Source organism: Mustela nivalis (genome assembly GCF_964662115.1).
Source record: "Mustela nivalis genome assembly, chromosome: 15".
NCBI lineage: Eukaryota > Metazoa > Chordata > Mammalia > Carnivora > Mustelidae > Mustela > Mustela nivalis.
The window spans coordinates 35,557,761-35,579,175 of record NC_139034.1 but is presented as its reverse complement, the minus strand read 5'-3'; the positions used below and the strand labels follow the sequence as shown (position 1 = coordinate 35,579,175).

The following is a 21,415-nucleotide window of genomic DNA, read 5'->3' as shown; positions in this document are numbered from 1 at the left end:
TACAATTATTATCCCTATTTATAGATGAAACAATTAAAGTTCAAATAAGGTGAGTAGCTCCCTAAGTTCAGGGACCAGGAAAGTAAAGGCTCTAAGTCTGGGCCCCAGTCAGAGCTATTATGTGGCATGTGCCGCCTCCTATCTGAGTCATCTCTCAGGGAATCACAACCTCAGTTCCTTCAAGCCCCTCGTCCCTTCCTTACTGAGAGCCAGTCTTTGGTGATTTCCCTTTTTTGTCAGCTGCTCCTTGAAGACAGTGACCGGGCTGTGGTGGCCTCCGTTCCCTCACACGACTCTGTGCCCACAACACTGCACTGCCTGGCACCTGCATGAGGGTGGACATGCTCGTTGGGAGTCTGCTGTCTTCTGCGTGCTCTCCGAGTGGATGTGCTTTCTTATGAACCAGAGTCTGACAGTTACTAATTGTATAGTCTTTTCTTTTGGGGGTTTGGGTGGCAGAAAAGTTCCACATTTGGACTAAATGAGATCCCTAGACACAGTTTGATTGGAATCTATTGGGCCTCCACCACTCTTACGTTCATCAAATATTTTTTGAGCACTGACTCTGTCTGTGGTAGGCTTTGTGCTGGAGGAGATTCACAGATGAATAACAGTAGTTCCTGCTCTCAGAGAATGTACATGTCCAGAGGATGACAGGCATGTGAAAGATAGTAAAATACAGTGTGGTCTAACTAGGACAAGGCTTGGCCTTGGATGCTGTGGGCAGCACGTGACCTGGGCAGGTGGAAAGCAGGTGGCACTTAGGCAGGGTGTCGTCTGGCGTCATGTGGGAGTTTGTCAGAAATGCAGATTTGCAGGGCCCAGCCCAGATCTGCCCAATCTGAAGTTCTAGTGTCTTAGGAAACTCTCCATTAGATTCTGTCACTTACTAAAGTCTGAGAAATACTGCCTTCCAGAATGTAGACTCATAAGCACACATTTAGGCAAGAAAGCGCATACTAAATTAAAATCCATAAAGTAAGGGTTAGCTGATGTGATCCCTACCACCTCAGCTCTAACTTTGATAATCTACAAGATTTCTGTACATTTTAAAAAAATTGATTTAGAGAGAGCATGTGACTGGGGGGAAGGGCAAAGGGAGAGGGACAGAAGGAATCTCAAGCAGACTCTGCACTGAGCCCAGAGCCCAATGTGGGGCTTGATCTCAACGACCCTGATATCATGACCTGAGCTGAAATCAGGAGTCAGATGCTTACAGAGCCACCCAGGTGTCCCTTCTGTACGCAAGTGAAGTGGAATGGAATCCATCTATCTTCAAGATCACCTGCAGATAAGATACACAAGGAAGCGTGTGCAGCTCTCATCTAACCAGTCCAAGTGGACTCACAGAGCTGTCCTAGGCTTCCACAAATTCTACGTCAGCTGGGTGCCTGGGTGGCTCAGTTGGTTGGGTGTCTGTCTTCGGCTCAGGTCACAATCCCAGGGTGCTAGGATCAAGTCCTGCTTTGGGCTCCAAGCTCATCAGAGAGCCTGCTTCTCCTTCTCCCTCTGCCCTTCCCCCTGTTTGTGTTGGCTCTCTCTCGTAAATACATAAAATCTTAAAAAAAAAAAAAAAAAAACTATGTCAATTAAATCATCAGTTGGTATTTTAAATATGATACAAACATACCCGCCTATGTAGGCCCATCATTATGGTAGGTTCTGTAAGGCATACACACATCACCTGCCATTAAGTCACTTATGCCTGAGTTGAGGCGGTAGGTCCATCATGGGTTGTTCAGGATGTCTGGAAGGCTACTAAATACCATGGGAACATGGAGAAGATGCTAACTGATTTGGGCCGATCTTAGGATAAGGCCCCAAGAGATGGCAATTGAGCTGGCCTTACAAACAGGTGGAATCTGCATGGCAGGCAAAACCTAGCTAGCTCATCCACATACACTGAACAGTCTGGAAATGGTCCAGACAAAGAAAGGCACTCTGTAATCTCATGGGGAAGCTGACATAACAATAAAAATGACGGTGATACCGAGCACCAAAAGCCACAAATCTCCTCTACAAGGGCAATATCAGGGTTGGGAAGGCTGAGGTTTATAGGGTTTTCTTGGGGAAAAAAGAAAAAATCAAACGAACAGAAATCTGAAAAAAAAAAAAGATGAAGTGGTCCAAAGCTGGTGATTCTCCTTGGGGGAACCCGTAAAGGTTTTGGAGAACAGCAGCCATATACCTGACCCGACACTGCCTGCAAGTCTCCCAGGGACTGGGCGTGTTCACAGCGGGCTGCTGCCTAGGCGGGTGACCGCAGAGACCTCCGTGCTCCTGCCGGTCACACACCTCAGATCTACTCCATCATTCCTTCAGCAGAAGTCCCCCCATCTTTCTGTTATGAATCTAAGCCACGATGGCCTCTTCCTGTGAGCACCGGCTTGCCTCCCCAGTTCAGCCCGTGCTCTGCCTGAGGCAGGAGCACGTGGAGGGCATTCACACTGAGGTCTGGTTTGCTGAAATTCTGTGGTATCCTAAGTCAGATTTAAAGCCAGAGTTTGAGGTTCGCAACGTGCCTGGAGGTTTGAATGTGCTGCTCAGTTACAGGTGGCTACGTCAGGGCCTCTGGTGCCCAGGAGAGCAGCTGGGCTGGGTGTCCCTCTGCGCACGTGCGGGGCTGGGACAGGGAGGCGAGCCACACTTGGCCGGCAGTGGACTCACAGCCCTCCACTGCCCAGTGGACTGCCACCTCTTGGGCCCTAGAGAGGGAGGGAGGGAATGGAGAGAGGGGTCTCCCTCAAGGCTGGGGAGAGTTTTGAGGTTGAAGGATTTAGAGCACGTTTCCCCTCATTGTGGTGGGTCGAACAGATGTCTTTCCAGGTCCAACCTTGGTAGTTACCCCCAGGAAGCCCACCGATCCTTCATTCGCAGATTAGACCTGAGCTTTTTGCTTCGAGTTCAAGAACTGATTTGTGGACCAAGTTTTCACTTGGTTGTGCAGCCACAAACACACGTCCGTGCAGGCAGAGCTGGCTAGCAGAGCTGGCAGGGACGTGTGTGCCGGCCGAGGGCCCCGTTCCGCTCCCTGCCAGGGCTGATTGAGAGGGGCTATTGGGCAGCAGCAGGTGATGGAACAGGAAAACTTCCTGTCGCAGCCTTTCCCGCCCCCATCCCCCTTTGGCTTCTTCCCATCTCTCCGCCTACTTTTCTTCTTTGTCATCTTCCTACACATTTCCTCAAAGAAATGCCACAGTCCAGTGAGTTATGTGGCAGGATAACGGATGAGGTCTGGAGATGAGCAGCTTGTGTGAAAACGGGGAAGGCCCGCCTTGTGCCATGTCACAGAGTGCCTCTGGCTGAGCCCAGGCGAGACCAATGTCACAGACGGAGAGCTCACCACTGCTTACACCAGGCTGGCTCTCCCCTTCTTGCTCTCCTGCAGTTTCAGCATGAACTAGGAGTTGGGAGGGGGGGTCCCACAGAACACTGAATAGTCTAACATTCTCAGGAGCCCTGTGGCACCACAGGGACAGGACTCAGAAGGGACCTTTCCAGGCTGGTGAGTCCCTGCTCCATGCTCTTTTCAGACTGCTACTCTTGGTGCTGTGCCATCAGGAACTGAAGCTGCTTGAATCACAGAGCCTCCTGAGACTCTCCCTTAATGTCTTTGAGAGGCACTAGAACAAACTTCTGCTTCTATCCAGCTTTTGGACTCTAGGGTTTTACCCACACATGTTCCCAGACTTTCTCCCTATTCACTTTTGATCAGCATATCGGGTAGCACTAAGCCATAGAGCTGTGATTAAGCCCTCTGGGTCTCTGACTTTAAAATGATGTTGCTTGCACTCAAGTCATGCCCGTGTGCTTATGCATGCCTCTCTCGTTGATGGTCTGGCTGTATTAGAAATCTTCTTGGCCACATTAGAAATAAAAATTTGTGCATTTAAGCTTGTGTATTTTCTCCAGAGGGTGGACAAGCCTCAGTGGGGTAGGGGTGGCCTGGTTCTGTGTGCCTGGGTCTGGGATCCACACAGAGAACAGACTCCATAATCCTGAGACCACCAAGGAGTCTGACCTGCCGTTCACAGCACAGAACCCAAATATCATGTCTTGCTATTATTCTTCTAAATAATTCATCAAGTATATACCATTTGCCTTTCTCTTCAGAAGGCAAATATTCTCGAGAGTTGTGTTTCCTCTACTGCTGAGGAACTCAGGAGTCTCTCTGCGTGCTAACATCCAGATGTTAGAACTGGCTGTGTATCTCACCACTCACCACGTAGGTGCTGAGCACTAACATTTCTAAACAATTCGTGGATCTCCCGCCATCCCTAAATCCCACTCAAACGGGAATCTTCCACATTTGAAAAGTGCAAAAATGGTAGATGAATTAACTAGTATGTTGTTAATATTCACAGCACTCTGTCTGTGAGGGCAAGAACAAATATTTTGAGGTCTCATGGCAGGAACTGATTAAAACTAGAGCGTATGTGTGGCACGAAGTATGAGGCGGTCATTAAAAGTCATAGCTAAAAAAGTACTTAATAACATGGGGGAAAGGCTAATGATTTATAAGGGGAAAAGCATAAGCTATAAACTGCCAACAGGATATGCTTCAAGTGTGGTAGACGAGTGTGTGGGTGTTCGCAGAGATGAAGGAATTACAAAGAAGTGGAAACACCAATTTCTGAGTGGTGAGATCGCAGGTGGTTTTCTTTTACTTTATATTATTCTGTATTTTCTGCATTTTCCACAAAAACAGATGGTGCTTTTAAGAAAAGAAGCATTCACAGGTATGTAGATCGGCTCTATTTGTCACCGGTCTTCCATTTTAAACAACTGCTTTGCTTCTACACCGGGCAGGATCATTCAACCTTTCCGGAAAGTACATTGGGTTTCTCCAAGCTCAAAAACTTTTGTTTCAGATCTTGGCTTTAGCTATCTTGGTATCCATGTCCGTGTCAGACCATTTTACATAGAACTGAAATTTAGGTCTCTTTTGCTTACTCTTCTCTAACCTGGCCTGGGGAAAGAAGGTATTTCCACTTCTCTAAGCCCAAACCAGCAGCTTTACTGGACATGTGCTTATGCTGTTACCTGCTCCAAATCCACTACTGGCCAAGCAGCTACTACCAAGTCAACTCCCATCCTGATACAAAGGACGGAACCATAGCCCCCAGGTCCAGCTGGGGAAACATACTCTTGGTTGGCAGTGAGGAACTTGATAAGATAATGTCTCAAGTGTTTACTGGAAACAAAGCACAGACCATGAAGCCAGCCTTTGCCCATTTTTGATGGCAGCTCCCTCTTGTCCTTCCCTGGGGCTCCGTGCGAGCCAGAAAGTGGTACAGGGCCTCTTCTAGGCATTGGTCCCTTTCAACAGTGTAGGGTTGGAATGTGTGTGTGGGTTTTTTAAGACAGAACTATGGATTTCATGGTAACAGCAAGACACGTGGTTCATTCACAGCAGAAAACAAAAGGCTGCTGCATTGTGGCAGGAGAGGGTAGGAGGGATACAGGATGGCGAAGGGAGAACCAGCAGGAGAAAAGCAACGATGCTACAGGAGCTGTAATTTAAGGAGAAGACCAAGTCCTGGAAGTCAGCATGTAGTATATGAGGAGAGTTGTATATTACAGGGTAAAGGGAATTCTAGTCCACCTTCTTGATTTCAAACATCTCATGAGCAAGGGTTCCCTCAGGCCTACACTTGTGGGTCCGTCTCCCTGAAGAAAGACAAAGTGGTTGCTGGTTTTCCAGTTGAGCTTCTCAAGGTCCTAAAGCTCCCTGTGTAACTACATAGCACATCCCATTCCTGTCAGACTCTCCTCTCCATGGGGCCAGTCCTTCTGATAAAGGACTCATCTCCAGAAAGTTACTGGAAACATGCAAACAAGTTACCTCAAGTCTGTGATGCCCGCTGTGATACTAACTTGATGGTGGAGAGAGAGCCCTGATAGACTGAAACACAGGACAAGCAAGTTTTGCTAAGGGTGGAGTGTGTAATGGGAGGTCAGCTCGCCTTGGGCTAGAACCATGTTGACATGATTCACTGATGGATCTCCAGCCTGTGGCGCGGCGGCTGGCCTGTGGAAGGCCAGGGTAATAACAATACGTAACACGTACCAACATGTCTGCACTGCTAAGCCATGCTCACAATGAACCCTGTGAAGCAGGTGCGAAATTAACTTCAATTTAGAAGTGAAAAAAATGTTGGTGCAAAGAGGGCAGTGATCACTCAAGGTCTCCTGGACAGTAAGGGGCAGAGCCAGGATTGAGGCCAGGTCACTTGGTGCTGAGACTTGTTCCAAATCCTAACACTCTGCTGCCTGCCTCCCCACTCAAAGACTACTTGATTAACAGAGTAGGAAGAGGATGGTGGGACAAAGCAGTGACTCCATAAGGCTGAGGGCAGTAGGGCATGGTGAGAAGAGGTCCGCATAGCTAGAGGAAGTGTGACCTCTGTAGTCTCATACCCCAGTCCCGCTAGCCTCATGCTCGCCAGGTCAGGGGCACGTATTGCCCTCACAGAGCCTGTGGGATGAGATGTGAGAAGAGTGGTCCCTTCCATCTTCTCTTCTCCCCTTCCAGGTCCAGGAAGACCCCCAAGAGAGGTAGGTAACAAGGCAATGGTCCCTTTCAACGGTGCAGGGTTGGGATGACCCCCAAGAGCAGGTAGGTAACAAGTCGTTACGGAAGGAAAGGATGGAGCCAAGGTGCCTTAGCTTTTTGCGAATATGGGCCCATTCTCCTGTGGGGCTTTCCTTTCTTCTTTCCTGCCTTATTTACCGCACCAGTATATATTTTTACCTCCTGTGCTCGCCAGCCTCAAGGATGAAAGCCACGTTCCGAAACTGGGCAACGGACCCAGCCCTTGCGGAAGTCCCGCCACAGATATCATTAAAATACAGGGCTAACAGTGGCTTTCTGCTGCGGTGTGTGAAACTGAAGAATGTTCTTCACACTGTATCTCTTCTCTACACTCCTAACATCTTTACTCTGACAGATTTAAAGACAACTCTGAGGATTTACTTTCTTACAGAGGCAGTGTGAAAAACTGAAAAGTCTTTTCTCTTTTGTGTTTTTGTTTTATTGTTGGTGGGAAGGGTGTTGTACTTGACAGTGGGAACCTTCAGTATCATGAATTAAGTCTCTTCGTAGGTTGCAAATGATTCCTCTAACCCCAGTGTGGGAGTCTGAACTGGGCAACCAGAAGACTGTGGTGTCGAGGCTTTAGTATAGCGGACACAAGGGCGGGAACAGTGGAAATTCATGGAAAATTCTTAAACCAAATTGTGCATACACTGCAGGCTTCAGCCACCACTGTACTTGACTCCTCCAAATTCTTTCTACCTTTCTCGCATCCTCTCCCTTTCCCTTTCCCACATTCTCACCAAACATTCACATGTAAGGATCACAGGTGGGGACAGCTCTGGGGAGAAGGTCATCAAAAAAGAGATGCAAGATGAGCATAGATGATCTTTTTTTTTTTTTAGACTTTGGTCTCTGTTATATATGATTACTAGGAGCCAGGCTAATTGTTTAGCAGTTCTAGGAATTAGGATATAGCTCAGAGACAGAGATAAAAAGGAAATTCTTAGTTTGCTTTTTAGGAAAGGAAACTAGGTCTGGAATAACTGAAATTTCTAAAGGAACTGTGATCAAGGCCTAACTTGGCTAAACTTAGAAAGCTGGACTGCCCAGCTGTCATTAACATATCCAGTTCCAAACAGAAGGAAAAACCTATTTAAAACCAGAAAGTGCAGTGCTCTTGGAGAGCAAGGTATTTGCACGTGATCTCAGTTTCTGGCTCTGATGGTTTTAAATCAGACCTCAGAAAACTTTTCTCATGCGCATGAGCTCACAGATCTTGTGATAGGGGACAAGGGTAGGTTTTTTAAGGCGCTTTGGTTTGGGGACCTCAGGAATACCAGACAAGGTGGTGATGGTCAGAGAGTTGTTGCTCAATAAAATGTAAACACAGTAGAGAAATAATAGTAACAGACCAAATCTATGTGTGGTGAACATCCCACAAGCCTGACAACTCTTGGGACTAAGGCAACAGAGTCAGTAAATTACAAGACTAGACATATTTTTATGGGTCCCTTCAGGACCACTAATGGATACCATAAGTGTACATCTGCTCTACCACATTCTAAATGCTAACAATTCTGTAAGTCTGACGCTCCCTGCCAGACTTGATGACATGGCTATTAATATACGGTATCCCCCAGAAACAAATATGAAAGATGCAGAACAAGATTTACGGGCATGTTAATTATAGCACTATTTATAATAGTGAAAAAATGAGAAGTTAAATGCCTAACACATAGGCCTGTGGTTCAATTATTGCATATCTGCATTATGCAGTCATTAAGAATCATGTCTTTGAGGAACATTTGGTGACAAGGAAAATACTTAAGATATAATGAGAAATCAAAAAGGTACAAAACTGAAAATAATATGATAATATTTATTTATGGGTTTTTCCCTCTGGTCATATATATGCACATGACTGGAGAGAAGGAAAATAAAACATTAACATGGTTACCTCTGAGTAATGAGATACTAAGTGATTTTTCTTTACCTCTCTATTTTTTTTCTATAATTTTCCAGTTCCATACAAACTACTTCTTTTACAATAAAATGCATTGTTTTTAGAAAGCACTTGTCAACTCTCACAAGAATATCCAGCTAAGCCAGCACCAGTCCTGTATAATTGTTACTAATAAATAATATGCAAAATTTCAGCATATGTGAATAATGACAGTAAAAAAAAAAAAATCTATATGTCTTTGTCAGTAACCTCGGGGCCAGAGGCTTTAAACCTCATGAACTGCATTTTTTGCATCCTGCCAAAATTCTGCTTTCCACATTAAACACTTCATGGGCCTAAGTGAAGAGAGGGAACTGATGTCGAGTATGTAGTCTGACCCCTGTGTTTATGTATCTGGTTTTCCTGAGCATACTTATGGATAGGGAAGGTGAAGTTCAAAAAGGTCAAATAACTTGCCCTGGTCACAAGTGTATTCAGGGGCCAAAACGGGACTTAAAGCCTCTCAGTCTGGTTTGAAAGCCCTGATTCCCTCTACCACCACAGAGCTGATGGAAACGTTAGATGGGACACAGACTTCATAGCAGACATTTAAAAATATCTTCATAAGATATTGCTCAGGGGCTTCTCATTGTGGCCAAAATAACTTATTTTTGTTTCTTTTCATTCACATCACCCCAGTGGAGGTGGTAGGGAAACTGCCCAAAGGAGACAACACTACAGACAAAAGGGAGAAAGACAAGTGAAGAGCCCACTTACTGGGAAACCCCTGAACGACCAGGCAGTGATTATGACGACTACCCGGCCTTCTGGTCCGTGAGGCCATGACCACCATGACCAAGTGTGGCTGGGCTCAGTCTTCCACAAATATCTCACCCACCCCTCAGCAGTCACGATGCTGCTCCTCCCTCCTACTTGGCCTGAACCTCATCTCCCAACAGTCATTTCTTCTGCTGATTACAAAGCCCATATCCTGGATTCCAGAAAGGAATTTTTCAAAGCTAAAAACTTTCCTTTAGGAAGAACAAAAGACCTCAAAGATGATCTTCCACTTTTTTCATTTAATAATGAACGGCTTTTGACATTTCTCAAAATGAGAGCCTAGGGACTAGATATTATGGTAGGCTTATCTTCACAAGTATCGTCAATTTAATTAAACCAACAGATGAGCCCATAATCGTAACTACATCCTGCTCAGAACCTCAGAGTTACAAAGTAATTCCACGTCTGTTCTCTCATTCGCTTCTCGCCATAAGCCTTATGGAAAGAAAGGCAGGTAACACCATCCCCATTTATAGACCAGGAAACTGAGGCATACTGCAGTTTTGGCTGGCTTGCTGGATTTGATGGTAGCTTCCTTGGAAGGCACAGAGGGACTGACTGAGGGGAGAGCACATGAAGGTTCTGGTTGAGAACTTGCCAATGTGTTGCTGGAGGACAGAACCCTGGAAAAAAGCTCTAGGGTAAGGACAGGGTTTATGAAATATTTGAGTGGGAAGAGAAACTACTTCGGTAGAAATACTGCCTGTAGAGCGCGTCTTCCTCTCCTTTTCTACTTTCTCAGGCCTCTCCACTCTTCAGAGCCAACCCAAATCCCACAGATCTGGGAAGCCATTTTTTTTTTAATGTATTTATTTGGCAGAGAGACAGAGAGAGCACAAGCAGGGGGAGGGGCAGAAGGAGACAGAGAAGCAGGCACCCTACTGAGCAGGGAGCCTGATGCCAGGCTTGATCCCAGGACCCTGAGATCATCTGAAGGCAGATGCTTGACTGATTGAGCCACCCAGAATGGAAAGCCATTCTTAATTATCCACCACAAGGAAACCATAATAATACCACCTTAAGGTTCCCACGTGCCTTAGCTCCTTGCAACATCATGACACATTTGTGAGGGTAGCTTTGCCATCTGTTTTACAAACAGAAAAACGAAGCTCAGGAGGGTTCGCCTGCCCCAACTGACACGGTTAATAAGACGCAAAGTCCAGATTTCACACTACATCACGTAACAGCTGCCTCACATTCCTGAACACTTATCACATCTTGTATATCGCTCAAGTGTCCCCTCGTTCCTCCACTGTGTTCTAAGTTCTCAGAGAACAGACGGCAAGCCTTACGTTTCCTTGTAACCGTCCCCACTACCAGCACTTAGCAGAGCTCCATGTACACAGTAGGTTCTCAATAAACGTCAGACGTTAACTATCTGTTTGGTAGGAACAACAGCTATTAAGAAGGATTTTTTTGGTGTTTGGATGTCAGGCTTTCCACAGTATATAATTAAAACAAGAGTGAACATGAAATGTATAATTTCTCCTAGCTCTAGCTTAATCAGGCATTCATTACCATGTCTGATTCTGTGTTAGATGAAAAGAACTGCTTAGTAAGCATTTTCTGTGAGGAGGATAATCAAATACATCAGATATCAGATTTTTAAAAAGACAAAAGCAAAACCATCCAACCCAGGGAGAGACAATGATCTACACGGAATAATGTTCCATCTGAGACTGAGGCCCTTCCAAGGCAAAGAGAGTACTTGACTAAGGTTGGCAACGGGATACGCAAGGAAAACAGAGAGGAAATCAGGGTGCTCACTGGGATCTTGTATCAAGAAGATGGACGGACCATGCTACCGTTCTGGGTCAGAAACAGAGAGAGGCAATGCTTTCAAAGGCTTTTCTGAGAGAAGGAGTTTGCTCTCAATCCTCTCCAGCATAACAATCATTTCATTTCCATCTTCAGTGACAAGCAAACTTAATAGAATATATATGCAATATACAACTTATTACCCTGTTTGGTCTCATTCCATCTGCCCTCCCAACCCATCATTAGTGTATAGCTTTGAAAATATAAAGGGCTCAGAGAAATTCACTGAGATGAGAATTTTTAGAATAGGGATTGGCTCATGTACCTTGAAATGGACGTTTGCGAATCTCAGCTAACAACAGCAGTACCTGTCTTCCACACTTTACTGCCAAACCATTCACAGTAATCTTAATAAGCCACTGAGAGGTAGGGATTCTGACTTCCTTGGTGTTATAAATAAAATGCCGTATACCTGTGGGCATTCAATCAACATCAAGCAACAAGAGCAAATACCAGGTGAGTGGTACCTACATTTGTGTCCTCATGGCTGTGGCCATTGGTCTCAACCAATTCCTTGGTACCTTTTAACTGCAAAAGAAAAAAAGCCCAAATGAATAAGCAAGCTTGGCTCTTAAGTATATATCATCCTGTTAATTCTGATTTATCTTGAGGTTGCACTTTATAAAACTTCTGAGAAAAAACACAGATGGAGCACATAATTCTAATGAGTCTTATTGAAACCAGTCAGAGACCAATATTTTATAAAAGTTGATGGCTGGCAAAAAATAAATGGGTCTTGGTCATTATTTTTTAAATAATAAGATTAGAAAGCAGTTCCATAGGCATAAAATGTATAAAATTGGTTCTTAAGAATAATAAATGATTTCATTTCCTAGTTGTATTGCTATTAATTTCAACCCTGCAGCGTTTGCAAGTTGCCACCAGCTAAATGATGTTACACTAACGATTACTCGTGAATGATGTATTTTCGGTTGTTCTAACGTGCCGCAGTGCTACTCTATGTGTCCTCCTTGAGAACATATTTGAATGACTGGCATTGTTTCTGGAGGCCTAAAAAAAAAGATGATTTTCTTCTTTTTGTAAAGGAAGGATAGGAAAGACATTTCCTCAGTCACCGAGGCATCAGAAGAAAAGCTCTTTCTCAAATGAGATTGTTAACAGTGAACATTTGAAAACACTACTCTCTTTACTCTCTCAGAAGGCTTAGGAGTGATCCGTTATCAGGAGATTTCTGGAAACCTTTAATTGGCATTTTATCCTCGCCCAGCTCAAAGCAGACATTTGGAAGCAGAGAGCAAGGGCAAAGGGTGAGCTGACCTCGCAGCTGCTGGCCAGTATTTCTTCCTGGCTTATTAGTGCTTAGGAAGCAGCAGCTTCATCATCATCTTTTTTTATGCCAAAAATAAAGTATTCATGGCAGGAAATAAATGCTTAAAGTTGGAAAGAAAAGAAGAAAATAAATTCATGTATATTGACAGTACATCTGATCCAGAATATTGGTTCTTTCTGGTTATCTGTACATATTAAAATAAAAGCGTCTTTTTTTTTTTTTAAGACAATGTCCAATTCTCAGCAAGAAAGCCACGTGCTCTCCGTGCCAAGAGAGGGGCTTTGCCAGAGGAGGGGTAACATGAAAAAGCTGAGGCCGGGGCAGCGGACTCTGGACCAGAGGCTCTTTGACTCATTTACATATCACTCCCACTTGGGAAACAAGAATTGCGTCCACTGGTCTTCAGGGCTCCGTCACTGATGTCTCCCCACACAACTACAATATGTTACAGACATGAAAAGCAGACGGGCACCTGGGCGGCTCAGTGGCTTAAGCCTCTGCTTTCAGCTCAGGTCATGATCTCGGGGTCCTGGGATCGAGACCTGCATCAGGCTCTCTGCTCAGCGGAGAGCCTGCTTCCCTCTCCCTCTCTGCCTGCCTCTTTGCCTGCTTGTGATCTCGCTCTGTCAAATAAATAAATAAAATCTTAAAAAGAAAAAAAAGAAAAGCAGACGAGCCCCACAGTGATAGCAAGACCAGCCAATAACACAAGGCACGGAAGGACTTAAGACCCTCTCTGTGTTCCTGGAGAAAGGTTTGTCTTGCAGGTGTTTCCCCCTTCCCTTCTCCTCACCAACCCTTTCTGCTCACTTTAGGTCCTGAGGCTCTGCTTCCGTGACACAGAGCCGGCTTAGCAAGGGAAGACTTTGATACTTTGCTGCAGAAGTAAAGGACCATGTCATGGAAGCCGGTTCCACCCTTTACAAGTTTACTGGCACAGACAGGCCCACTGCTCTCCTCCCTTGTAAAGATTCCATCCTGATGCTCTACGTCCTCCTGTCTTTGGACACTCGCTATTGGCTCTCCTCGTACTCCCTGTCCACCGGCCCTGCTCCCTGCCCTGCTCTCCTCTGCCAGAGCCGCCACAGGCCTCCGCTCCCTCCTGCACCTGTAGGCTGGTCGCTGTTTTGCCCTCACTGGCCTCTGCCCATCCTTCTTTCCTCTAGCCGCTCCCCCTCCTGCAGATGGAGTGGAGGGGTGTCCTGGCTGGTGATACCTGGGCTTGGGAAGGGGCTCCGGATGTCAAAAGCTGCGTTTGGAAAGGAGGTGAAGGGCAGGAGCTGGTGGGGCCTACAGGGACTGAGAGAGGCCTCATCCTAACAAATAAGGAAGACTGGGAGCTTCCTTAGGAAAACCTGGGGAATAATCCTGCCTCCCCTGATGGGGATGGGGCAGGGGCTCATGACGGTACGGGTCTCCCCTCATGAGCTACTTTCTTTTTAGGATTCCCATCAAATGGCATCACTTTGAATAGTAAAGTACTGGGTCTTCAGAATAAGGTGGGTCTCTTCGTGTGTGTGTGTGTGTGTGTACAGGAAAACAAGACTCTAGGCCCACACAGACATACTCTCCAGGAGTACCTACCTATGAAGGCACTGAACAAGGGTTTACACATGTACTTACTCCACCTACATCCAAAGAAAGCCTAACGGGCAATGCTCATGGAGGTACAGAGGTGCGTTTTCAAGTGTATGTGTGTGTGGGGGTGGTTGGCCGCAAGGAGATGGAGGGAATCTGTCTGCTGTGCTCCCACTTGCAAGGATGATGGGGGCACCCCGCCTAGGGGTGCTCAGAAGAACAGTCTGAGGATGGCAGGAGCACCCAGATGTATTTGCTGTGGTGTCTTCTCAGATGGACGTGCTTTTGATGTCTTTGCTTGAAAAGAGCTATCCCCTTTAGATGAGCACAGCAGATCTAAAGATGATTCCTTCCCAGTCATATTTTCTGGCTCTTTAATGAGTTTAGTTGTTCTGGAGCTTCTTCATGTTCCCCATATTTTTTAAGGGATGGGGATGAAGTGTGATGTTTCACAGCTGCCTGTGTATGAGCTTTCTGCTCTCTAAAAATGAAGGCCATACCAAGAAGATACCAGTGCTTTCTGCAACCCTCAGAATCTCTTTTTGTGACCGGGGCTCAGACTTCAAATCAAAATACAGGCATAGCTCAGAGGCATCGCAGGTTTGGTTCCAGACCTCAGTAAAGCAAGTCAACTGAACTTCTGGGTTTTCCAGTGAATATAAAAGTTAAATTTTCACTGTCCTGTGGTCTACTAAGTGTGCAATAGCATCATGTCTAAAAAGACAATGTACAGAAAAGATGGGAGTCCTCTGGAGAAAGGAGAAACCCATCCCTCCCCATCCCAGCAAAGGGAGGAGGCGGAGAAGGGGGAAGTAGCGGTGTGGGGAGGGGGTGCGGGGAGGAAGAGCACAGGACAGCAAAGCTCAGAGCTCTGTCTGATCAGGGGCAAATGTGGACCCAATCAATGCTGCTCTACTCTTCTGGAAGTCTTTCAGTCATGCAGAGGAGGAAAGCCCAGTGAGTTGGGGGCTCCTAGCTAGCAGGTCATGGAGAATTCAGTTTCCAGCCAATCGAACTTCACCCCAAATCATACACCTTCAGCCTCAGTTGACGTTACTCAATCTGTGGTAATCACATGATCAGCAGTTTCACAAAGCACGTTCCTCTGAAGCTTCTGAAGCTTCCCACATCTTCACTTCTCACTCACAAGTCACTTAATACTTTCAGGAGAAAGGAACGGAAACTGTATTTTCCGGCTCCCAAGCCACAAAAATCTAAAAACCACTTGTAAAGTGACTGAGTCACAGCTGGCTATATTCTCCCAATGTCATATTTTTAGAAATACCACTTTTGAAGTTATTTCTATGGTACAAAGAACCTTCGCATAAGCCACTGTGGGTGAAAAAAATGTTAAACAAGCTAAATTTGATTACCCCAAAGGGTTGGGGTTACTCTGTGTGATTTTTTTTTCTTTTCTGCCTCCCAATTACCATTCATTCCATCCTTGGCAATGTGGGAAGGCCAGAAATAGGAAAGCATTTCAAGAGCTCTCCCGCGCAGATAGGGAGCTCAGATTTCACCCTGCTGCCCAGCAATCTATCTTACCCTGCTGTAAGACAATACTTCCAAATCCACTTATCAATGTCAGGCCACACTTCAGTATCAAAGAAAGCCGGGATGAAATGGTCAGATTTACAAACTTCATAGAAAAGGTTTGTTGCTCACTGTGGTTAGATAAGTGCCCTGATGGGCGGGGATGCTTTTTTCTTTTTTTAACATCCCGATGAATCAGTCGTTCCCATTCATATGTCTGCCCAAGTGCCACAGGTAATCTGAACGCACGTTCCTCGCTGTAACACTTACGGGGAAACTAGCAGTCCGCTTTGACATTTATCTGCATCTCTGAGACTTTAAAACTTTATCAAAAAGCATTTGTCTTTTGGAGAAAATTTTCACAGGTCGCTGGCAGGCTTGGGTGGTCCCCATCAGGGCAGGAGTGAGAACAGATTGTGAATTCTGCACAGCAGTGCTGCCGGGAGGTGTGATGGGTAAAGACGGACGGTACCACAGACCAGCATCAGAAATGTCTGGGTGCGGGTGGGGCAGGAGGAATGCACATGTCCGAATCGGAGCTGCTGCCTTCACTTACCTGCTCCTGGAGGACTTTGAGTAACGCCTGCGTGTGGGACTGCTCTTCCTTTGCTTGTTCCAGTTCTGACTTCTTGTTGTTTAACTCCTCCTGGATGGTCAGCAATTGCTGCCAAAGTAAGAACATTTAAGATCAGTAGGACGGATCGGATGGCCCGGTGACTGCGAGATATTAACAACTTTTCAAATGCATGAGATTTTTGCATGTTAATAGTTGAATCCAAACTTCAGTTAACTTTTGTGCACACCCATTCACTTAGTAGAACAATATTGCAGATTCTTTTTTTTTTTTTTTAATATTTTATTTATTTACTTGAGAGAAAGAGCACAGAGGGAGAGGGAGAACAATGAGCAAGGAGCCTTGTGTGGGACTTGACCCCAGGATCCTGGGATCATGACCTGACCCAAAAGCAGACACTTAATGGACAAAGACACCCAGATGCCCCAATATTTCAGGTTTTGATGTGTAATTAGGCTGTTGGGATCCTGCTACACGATAAAACAAGTCTGGTTTCAGTATTTATGAAGGCACCCCCGTAGTCCTTGAAACAAATGTGTATTTGTAAAAATATGCAAAACAGTGTTAATAGACAATAGCTCTTGATAGATGAAAAAGTTAAATAATTTTTAAAAAGACCCAAAACTGGATAGGATTTGTCAGTTTGCCCAAGGTCACTTCATCTGACATCAGACGGGAGGGCTGGCCTTCCAGCAGCAGCTCTGTAGAGCTATTTCCCGAGTGGCTGGGACCACAAGAGATCCTTTTACTTTCTCTGTTATGACGGTGATGTTTTATTAGATCAGCAGGACTGAAGTCCAAACGGCAATCAATGTATCAGCCGAGAAAACTGCTGATCTAAGCTGTCAAAACACTAAGCTATGGCCTGCACTGCTATTTTTAAGCAGGGCCACTGAAGGGATTTCTGTAAGCCTTGCCTTGAGCTTCCCTGGCCCTATCCACTGTAACTCATGTTGAGGCTTAGCCCGTCTGCCGGGAGCACCCAGCATGAGTTCTCGGCGGCGGGGTTATAGGTTAATATACACGTGGCCTGGGAAACGCATTCGAGAGCGTTGCAAAGGGCCGCAGAAAAGGCTGTATCGACTCAGAAGATTTTTTTTTTTTAATAAATAAACCACATTCACTTTACTAGCATGTGTTGGTGATGCTCAAACATGACCGATCCGCGGTTCTTCGGCATTTACTCAGAAGCTTCTTAACAACAAAGGGCCAGTTGGAAAAGACAGAAGAGCCTTTCTCCCACTTGCTCAGGTAACAAGTGCTGCGCCAACGACAGAAAGTGTTGGCACATTCCTGCCACGAAGGCAGGGGTCCCCAGCAAGGAGGCTGCTACTGGGTGGGCAGCGGGGGCGGCTGTCGCACAGTGCCTGGCCAGCTCTGAACACCCAGGCCTGAGGAAACACGGGTGCTGGATTGCTGAGGCTTAAACCCACCAACTGGAAGGATTAAACTAAATCTTTAAAACCTAGTTTTGGGGTATGCTGGGGAGCAGACAGCACTCAGCAAAACACGCTGCGCTTTCTCCTGGGCTTGCTTCTTCTGTCCCTGCTTTGGCACTGGATATTTAGGAACCTACTTTCATTTCCTGCCCCTGCCCCGCATAAACAGTGATTTCTTTGCCGTTTTCTAAAAACTCAACACCTCCCATTTCACCACCTACACACGTGAGACGCACAGGTCAGGTGACGCACACGGTCTGCACGGGCGCCCTCAGTGCTCTAATTGATTTAACTATGCATCAATTGATTAAAGTACAGAAACCAGAGAGCCCATACTGTACTTTGGCATCCCGACAAGTACCTAAAATGACTGCTTCCAGAGAGTGGGGGAGTGACTACTCCTTCACTGTCATTCACAACTGACCCCCAGAACTGCTCCCTGGGCTGGGGCGGGAGAGGGGGTGAGGGGGGTGCTGGTGCTTGGACATTGACAATGCCCAGGGAATTTTTACATATAAGACAAGTTTCAAACCCAATCCTTAAGCCCCCTTTAAACAGGAGTCAAAGGAAGAACAGGAAATCATCTTCCAAGGTAGGTAGCTATTGTCTGTTCACTGCAGTAGCTGGGACCACAGGATCTGGGACAGCTAGTGTCCAGCAGAAGAAGGCTGGCTGGGTCAGGAACAGGCATCTGTATGGCGGGGCTCCACGCAGCCAGGGAAAACCACGAACGTGTCTGCGCACGGAGGAAGACCAGAGTACACGGTACCCCCACGGATATGTCAGGTTATAGGAGGGGCTCACTGAATTTGCAGTGTACTCATAGGAAAGGTTCTGGATACCTTCCCTGGGTGCGTGGGTTTAAGGATCATTAGGTCAGTTTTACTGGTAATTTTCTGGGATGTCTGTACGGAGCATATATTGCTTAACTAGTGTTGTTATTACCAGCACTGAACAAATAAAAGGGGAAGTGAGATTTGTATTGGAATCTGCCATTTCATCCACACATTTACAACACCACTTTATTCTACAGAAACACACACACACACACACACACACACCACAAACACACACACACACACACACTCCTCCCCTGGACCTCATTTCTCATTCCATTCTTCCTGGGAATCACACTTGCTATTATTTTTAATTGTATTTATTTTACTTTTTATTTTTAATTTTTTTTCTTAATTTAAGTATAGTTGCCACACAATGCTATAATAATTTCAAGTGATGTGACAATTGTCTGCCTTGCTCCATGCTCACCACAGTTAAGTGTGGTCACCATCTGTCACAATGCGATGTTGTTAACGATATTACGGACTATAATCCCTGTGCTGTATTTTTCATCTCTGTGGAATCACTTTTAAAAATAAAATCTTTTCTCTGTCATCCTCACTTCCTTCTCCTATGTGGGCAACTACTTTCACTGGTTTGTATCTTTTCTGAGTATTTTTTTCTAAAATATATGTTGATTTCTGAGGATGTGTTTTTATGTGATTTTGTCATATTTTTTATTACTTATGCTTTTACTAAGCATTATTTTTTAAAGACCCATCCATATGATATACACATCCATATGTATCTAACCTGTTGCTTCTGAGGGCTGCGTAATATCCTATGGAGTCCATCCACCCAGTTATACCTGATCCACTCTCCCAGAGAAAGCTACTCAGATTACTTCTAGTTCTCACCCTATACCAGGTTTCAGTGGAACATGCTGGCGCACATCACCTTATGGGCCCGCAGGAGGATTCCCAAGCATGCCTATCCAGTGGCGGAACCTTCATCATAGGGTGTGCCTAAGGGGTCGAGTTGCCCAAGATACTCTACCAAATGATACCAGTGCACCCACCCACCGGCAGTGTTCAGGAGTCTCTGTGCCCCACAGCCACACTAACTCTTAGCGTTGCCCACCCAGCTTTCTAATACTTGTCAGAGTTCTCATATTTGTGTAATAATATAGGGATTCTTCATGAAACATTTTTTGTACTTCTCTAAGGCCTTATTTTAAAAAATGTTTAAAATTTTTTAAATATTTTGTTTATTTATTTGTCAGAGAGAGAGCGAGCACACACAAGCAGGGGGGACAGTAGGCAGAGGGAGAAGCAGGCTCCCTGCCAAGCAGGGAGCCGCATGTAGGACTCAATTCCAGGACCCTAGAATCATAACCCGAGTTGAAAGCAGATGCTTAACTGACTGAGCTACCCAGGTATTCCCTCCTTGTGATTTTAAATATGGCATCATATATTGCTAGCTGCTGAGGTTTATTCACACTTCTTAGAAGACTATTTAAGGGAAATGGTTCTTAAGTATGGGAATCATTCTTTTTATTTAAAGATTTTATTTTAGAGAGAGAGAGAGAGAGCAAGCAGGGGGAGGGGCAGAGGGAGAGGGAGGGAGAGAATCTTAGGCAGTCTCCCCGCTGAGCACAGAGCCCCCTATGGGGTTTGACCACATGACCCTGAGATCATGACCTGAGCGGAAACCAAGAACTGGATGTTTAACCTACTGAGCTACCCAGGCGCTTGTAAATATCAGGAACTTTTCAAAACCATACTGATTTTTGGGGCCTCAAGAAGACTGATTAACTCAGAATATCTAGGCAATGATAGTTTAAAAGAAAACAGCAATAACAACCTTAATAGACAATTCTAATGTGCAACTGGGATAAAAACCACTGTTTCCTTGAATGCTCTTTTAAGCCTCCTTTTACTACAGCGTGACATCCATCCAGAGTGCTCTCCTCACACTGTCCTGTCACCAATGCTTTTCTCCCAGCCAGCCAGCATGCCAGGTTCTCTTCTCCTTGCTCTATGCCTTCTCTAGGGCATCTGTTCACATCCTTGACTTCAACTGCACATTTCACATGCTCACACTTTACAAGCTTGACTTTGCAGCCTCTGTTTCATTCCTACTATCCACTAGACCCTTACCTTACAGTGTTTCAAACTCTGCATATGATCACAGTCTGTACCCAAGTCTGCTCCCCTGGAATCCAGAGTTAAAAGCTTGAAGTCCCTCCCTTTGTAACCTCCCTGGCCACTCCTCTGCCTTTCTCCAATTTTCACTGTCATAGTTAAGACAACCCTTTCCCCTACTCTGGATTGGTTTGTTCCCTCATCATTCATTCTAGGCTCCTGAGAGAACTGACCATTTAAAAATTCAAGTACAAAAAAAAAAAAATTCAAGTACTCCAATACTTAAAAATTATTACTGGTTCAGCATTTTTTGCAGAATTAGAACAATACTAAAATTTGTATGGAATCACAAAAGAACGCAAAGAGCCACAGCTATCTTGAGAAAGAATAACAAAACTGGAGGTATCACAATTCTGGATTTCAAAACCTACTACAAAGCTATAGTAATCAAAACAGTATGGTACCAGGACAAAAATAGACAGATCAATGGAAAAGAACAGAGAGCCCAGAAATAACCCCACACATATAAGGTCAATCTATAGCAAAGGAGGCAAGAATACACACTGGGGAAAAGACAGTGTCTTCTGTAAATGGTGCCGGGAAAACTGGACAGCTACATTCAAAAGAATGAAACTGCATGACTTTGGTAGACCATATACAAAAATAAACTAAAAATGAAGTAAAGACCTAAATGGGAGACCTGAAATCATAAAACTCCTAGAAGAAAAGGTAGCCAGGAATCTCTCTGACATCGGCCATAGCAACATTTTCTTAGATATGTTTCCTCAGTCGAGAGAAACAAAAAGCAAATATAAACTACTGGGACTATACTAAGGTAGAAAGCTTCTGCATACTGAGGGAAACCATCAACAGAACAAAAAGGCAACCTACTGGATGGGAGAAGATATTTGTGAGTGATATACCTGATAAGGGATTTGTAT

General features: G+C 45.2%; 1 protein-coding gene across 16 annotated transcripts in view; it reads right to left on the bottom strand.

The window, feature by feature from the left end:
- ENOX1 (ecto-NOX disulfide-thiol exchanger 1) overlaps positions 1–21,415 on the bottom strand; it is a 563,146-nt gene that overhangs the window by 54,663 nt on the left and 487,068 nt on the right. For all 16 annotated transcript variants that reach the window (XM_082701321.1, XM_082701317.1, XM_082701322.1 and 13 more), the window contains 2 exons: positions 16,097–16,204; positions 11,610–11,666 (listed from right to left, as the gene is read on the bottom strand). In XM_082701321.1, the coding sequence (XP_082557447.1) occupies positions 11,610–11,666; positions 16,097–16,204 (165 nt within the window). The remainder of the gene's footprint in view (positions 1–11,609; positions 11,667–16,096; positions 16,205–21,415) is intronic.